Genomic DNA, 6000 nt, shown 5'->3' with positions numbered 1-6000 from the left:
CTATCCTTTTGTTCTTCAGAAAAGTTGCCCTTCAGTGTGTTGCATTTGCACAGCTCACCTGCCACTGAGGAGCGTTGGACTGTACTTTTGAGAGGTGAAAAGGCTCTATTTTGATTGAGAACACAGATGCCTTCTTCCTGCTAGTGTTCTCTGTGTGAATGCTTAGGCATGTGGGGACCCAGTTGGTGAGTGGCTGCGTATGGAGCTCAAGATGGCACAGGTGTGTACACACCTTACTCACAATTCCTTTACAGGAATTGTACAGGTGCACACTCACCAGCACAGACCTGATGGCACGGAGTGGCAGCAGACCTATGTCTTGATGCTACCTTGCACACATTATTTAAGAATGTGAGACACTTACGGTGTATTTATAGAATGCTGAAAGGAACAACACCCAAGGGGTTAATGTAGAACACATATAGGAAAATATTGTCATTTATTTTATTCGAATGTTTGGAACTTAAATACAAAATCATCACTAAGTTTTCACAAAATGAAGCATCTGTCGCTTGGAAGGAAGAAATATTTCAGAAATATGTTTACAGAAATGTAAAAATATTAGGCATCAAGACAGATGTGAACACACGCAGTAGCTCGCCTCGTCTGTCAGTCTTCCTCTGAGCTGAAGATCTTGTCATACTCAGTCAGCATGAACTCGGCTACCTGGTTTTGGTATACCATGTGTACAGCCACGTTCCCCGACTCATTTTCTGCTCGCAGAAGGGTGGGTCCAAATACAATCCCCAAGCTTTGTGTGGACATGAGATTCTGGGCAGCTTTGGCCACTATCCTGGAGAGAAGAAAAAACAAAGAAAAGAAAGAAGCCATTGGAGTTTAACGTGAAACTGCGGCTAGCTCTACTTCCAGGAAAAAGAGAAAGATTGAGTACCTCATCGCCTTGTTTGCTCACAAACCCTTCATGTAGTTCCAAATGACAGCAGACCCTGTAGTGAACACTGTGCCCAACCTTAAACCCTCATTACAAATGGCTATTGTGCATATTTCATAAATATGAATAGATTCTTGTGGAATTAAAAAGATGCAACCCCGGGAGTGCTTACGAGCTACGGAGAATATAGGCGACACGTTCATGGGCTACCTTAGAATCCAAATTAACAATTGAAAGTATATGTGCATGGTTAGTAATGGAAGACAGACCTAAGAACTGGGGAGAAGTAAGACTTTAGTGATGGAAGTGCTCCTGGCAGGAGCTAACTGGATATGTTTTGTGGAGGAGGTAGACTCTGTGACATTTAGGGATATGTCAAAACTATGTTTCTCCATTCAGTTGGATGGTGATTTTTCTCATGTCTTAATACAATGAAGAATCAGGTAGCATTTGTGGTTTTTATATGCTCGGCCCAGGGAGAGGCACTATTGGAAGGTGTGGCCCTGTTGGAGTAGGTGTATCACCGTGGGTGTGGGCTATAAGACCTTCACCCTAGCTGCCGGGAAGTCAGTATTTGACTAGCAGCCTTCAGATGAAGATGTAGAACTTTCAGCTCAGCCTGTACCTTGCCTACGTGGACACTGTCATGTTCCCACCTTGATAGTACTGGACTGAACCTCTGAACCTGTAAGCCAGCCTCAATTAAATGTTGTCCTCATAAAAGTTGCCTTGGTCATGGTGTCTGTTCACAGCAGTAAAACCCTAAGTAAGAGCATTTTTGCACAGAAAGAATCCTTCTGAGGTTAGAAAGATACTCACGTGAGGATAGTATAGAAAGTTGGATTACCTTTGGTACATAAAGATGTTGGGTTAAAGGAATGCCTTACATGGCACAGAAGAACTTTTCAAGCAAAAAGAAACCGTTCTGACCACTTAAATCATGCATGGTTGATACTTCCCAGTTTCCTATCAACATTCTGGAGTACGATGATTCAAAGATGGTAAGGAACTAAGGCAGAACGTGGAAGGCAGGTGCTAAGAAACACTGTCGTAGACTTCCCGACAACCTGACCCAACGAGAGTGTGAGTGACACTGCATTTGTTGGCCTCAGCCCTCACTGTGGGATTTTGTTGAGCTGTTTAGACCTTGACGGCTGTCTTGTTTGTCCAGTATTTGTCTACACAGTTCTGTGTCAGGGGAGGCACAAGACTCTTTATTTTTACTACTTTCCAAATGGCATTCCCATGCTCTGGCTTGTATCTGAGCATGGCTGAGGTAAATGTAATGGGGGGTTGCCCGAAAACTGTACCTGACTTACATTGTCCCAAGCAACAACAATCATCCATTATTTTAAATGATCTTAACGTGACATTTAATCCTGTAATAACCCCACAAAGCTGATTCTGTTGTTAGTTCTGCTGAGTAGATGAAATGGCTGAGGCCCTGTGTGCATAAGGACCGATGATATGCAGAAGTGAGGCTGGTACGCAGGCTGTGTGGTTCCAGCTCTTAGGTACACAGCATCTGAGAGCGTCTGTTAACATCCTTATGCCAACCTTTCACTCCTGTGCCCCTTATGTGATTACCGAATCTGCTGTAGGAGGCTCTACATTGCCACCCTTCACTCTACAATGGTGGTTGTTGTCAGTGCACACTTAGGTGGGCAAAATGAGTGCAATTTTGAGAGAAAATCCAAGACATCCCGTTTCACATTTTTCTTTCCCTCCTGCTTTTAAGTGGAGAACATTTGTACCTGTGAGTATTGTTGGCATGGCTACATTTCCGGAAGGGAGTCTCATATTTTTAGAGTATCAGTAAGTTACCAGAGATTTCAAGTTTAAGGTTTCCTTTGAAAATAAAAAGGGCCATGTCACTTTGATGCTTCCCTTTTCAAAAGGCTGTGTTGTGAATGAGCTTCCTCCTCTCCCCACATCTGGAGAGTAAGACAGGCCTTAGTTCCCTGCGGCACAGCAGTTTACCTCAGTTTGATGTGTGTCTGAACCTCTTCTTGGCAAGTGTACTATAAACGTCATTAGGAAGACTAATTTTAAGGTTAAAAAAGGTTTTATCTTTTGCTTTTAAATGAGTGCCTCCTTTATGATACCAACTCTAATAACTCCAAGACAAGAGAAGTTGCCAAAGACAAAAATGGAAAAAAAAAAAAAGAAAACAAAAAACAAGACATAAGTAATTGAGTCCTCAGCCGGCTAAAGCTGCCGCAACTTCACCCATTGACAGTAAATGTCTCAGCTGCAAAGATTTACCCAGCAGAGACCAGCGCTCTTTGGTCATAGGCTATGGAGAAGGCAGACAGAAGTGCCAGACAGCACTGCCCGTGTGATTGTAAATGACCTGGTAATGGCATCTGGCTATTGCAAGATCATTAGGGACTGGAGTCTAGAGAGTCTGAACGAGGAGTGTCATGATGTAAACATGAACGGGGTCGGGGGGAGGGGAGGATGAAGATATAGTTTCCCATCTACACTGTTTCATTGCAGCTGGACAAAAAGATAAAAATAAAAAAAATGGACAGGAGACTTGAGATTTGTTGGGAGCTCCAACTGAGATGACAGCCTTAAAAGGAAGGCCAGAAGTCAAGGCATAGTTAGGATTTGGGAAGTGCAGCAGATAATCATGGCTGCCAGGAAGTGATGGGGAAACTCATCCATTGTCAGTTGAAGCTCAGCTCTCATCCACAAAGCACCTCTAGTGGGATGTAGCCTCATGCAGAAAAGAGGCTGGACTGAGGTTAGAGACTTTTCTCTATAACACTCCAAGTGTTATAGGCTGTTTGTTTGTTTGTTTGTTTATTGTGCTGGCAAAAGACCCTGTCTCAGATCTCAGGACTAGGTCACATCTAGCGGTGGTTCCTGCCTGCGTTTACACAGAATGGAGCATGAAAGACAGTGATGCATGCGGAGGTCTCTTCATCTCGGCTGCTGGACGACAGTGGCTCCCCTAATGGACTCCTTCTAGTTTATAGGTTCTACCCTAACGCTCTAATGCTCAGCTTTTGTCTTTATGCATATATGAATAAAAATAATTCATCTCATCCCAAACCTGCATTCTTCAGGTCCATTCTCTACAAATTTCCTGTCTGATTTTTGATAACATTTATCGATGAGTGCTCCAAAGTGATCTTGTTCGGTGTAAACCCTTCAGAATAACATTGCGTTATGTATTGACCATGTCTGGATTTCTGCAGATTACGTTTTGATAGCTGATTCTTAAATTAAGGAAATCAAGTCACTTGCTATTCCTTCTAGGAAAACAAGATGGAGATAAGAGATAAGACGATATGGATGGGTATTATATAGAACATGTACCATAATTATTTACCATTATTAAATGTGGTGTGTGTGTGTGTGTGTGTGTGTGTGTGTGTGTGTGTGTGTGTGTGTGATGGGTGCACAGTTTATTTTCTGAATATCCATGAAGTTGATAGGTCGAAAAACCAATCCTAGAAACTGCTGGGGGTAAAGATCAACATGTGGTAGAAACTGCTGATGATCTAATCAAATGATTCCTGTTGACAGACAAATAGCTGAGAGCCTAACCGGTGAAGCATATGTAAGAATAGAGTCTGACACAAACAATAAAAAGTCTGCATGTACTTTGTATAACCTGGTGTACAGGGAGGAAAACAAAAAATGTAGCAAGCAGTTCCTTCATCAGCAGTTGCATAGCAGGCCACGGTTGGTAATACCTTTCAGGAAGCTCTGACTGAAGTGAGTTCGGTGAAACACTATCTCTTTCCCAGGTTACATACAATGGCACCCAGGATAAGTTTTGAAGAAGATTGTGGTTTGTAAATTTCAATGCACAAAAACCGTTATGAAGATTCTGAAAATACTGTGGAGAAAATGGCCCCGCTTATGCTCAGCTTGTGTCCTCTCTAACTTCAATGATGTTCCTGGATTTATTGCCTAAGTAGGCACTGAGCTAAACAGACAGGGAAACTCTGCCCTAGCGTGCTCTGCTAAGGATCTTGTCTGCAGTTCTGAAAATGTACTGGGTTTTACCAGCCTCTCTCTCTCTCTCTCTCTCTCTCTCTCTCTCTCTCTCTCTCTCTCTCTCTCTCTCTCTCTCTCGTGTGTGTGTGTGTGTGTATGTGGTGTGTGTGTATGTGTGTGTTTCTAGGTTTGCAGTCTCTGTTGCCAGTCTAGAGGGAGGTGAGATGTGGCTGTTTCTGGGAAGTCTCTCTCTTTGGGTGGACATATTCACCATCCTTAAAGACTCCACTGGCAGTATTGCAGATTCTGAGTTGTAATTTAACCTATTTCCAGAAAAAAATTAAAGATACCCAGTCTTTATTACAAGACAAAACAAAATTGCAGAGAACGAATATGGATAAGAAACATAAGAACAAAGACATAGCTGAGAGATTAATGTACAATGAACTGGTGGGTGGTTAGGAAGGTATAGAAAACCTTAGCTTGTCTCTCAGTATTTTGGAATTTCCCTGATAGGTGTTTATTGGCTATTAATTTACTCCCAAGAAATCTTAATAGCAAAGATACCTTATTTTAAGCAGCAGGAAGAGCTCAAAATTAAACTATCAGCTTTTCTTTAGAAAGACTGAAAGCACTGCTTTGTCGAACACAGCCTAACCAGTATGTAATTATGATTTTCTTACTGTGTTCTGAGATAATAATTGATACATATTCATTGTAGGATCAACGTTTATACCACCGAGTTAGGAAAAGTTTATAAAATCATGAAACGTGTCAGAATTATTGTTTTAGAAGACCAGAGAAGTAGCAGCTTATAGCACTGTTGGAAGAGAAAATGGGACCACCGCTCCTTGTCAGGTGCAGAAGGAAGGAGACACAACCTACTCATGTTGGATAGCGATCTGTAAGATCTGTATGCCACAAACGTTAGTCCCCAGGCCCGAGCAAGATAAATCCCAACCATCCAAGCAACCAACCAAAACCCAGAAATTCTCAAGAAAGCCTTATATTTGGTAGGCTTAAAAAAAAAAGAGCAGAATTTTAGCTAACTGAAAGGCATTTCTTGGTAGCATACAATCACAGCCAAATGATTCAAGCTAGAAGAGGGACTTGGTAGAAGACTAAAAGTTACTATGGAATTAAGAAAAGCAAAA

The 6000-nt window shown here is 42.0% G+C and overlaps 1 protein-coding gene across 3 annotated transcripts in view; it reads right to left on the bottom strand.

The window, feature by feature from the left end:
- Positions 1-430: 430 nt before the first annotated feature.
- Positions 431-6000, bottom strand: part of Arhgap15 (Rho GTPase activating protein 15) — a 619269-nt gene continuing 613699 nt past the window's right edge. For all 3 annotated transcript variants that reach the window (XM_063283268.1, XM_017591542.3, NM_001013917.1), the window contains one exon: positions 431-793. In XM_063283268.1, coding sequence (XP_063139338.1) covers positions 610-793 — 184 coding nt within the window. In that variant the 3' untranslated portion in view covers positions 431-609. The remainder of the gene's footprint in view (positions 794-6000) is intronic.

This window comes from Rattus norvegicus, chromosome 3, assembly GCF_036323735.1.
Source record: "Rattus norvegicus strain BN/NHsdMcwi chromosome 3, GRCr8, whole genome shotgun sequence".
NCBI lineage: Eukaryota > Metazoa > Chordata > Mammalia > Rodentia > Muridae > Rattus > Rattus norvegicus.
This window is presented reverse-complemented; position numbering and strand designations above follow the sequence as displayed.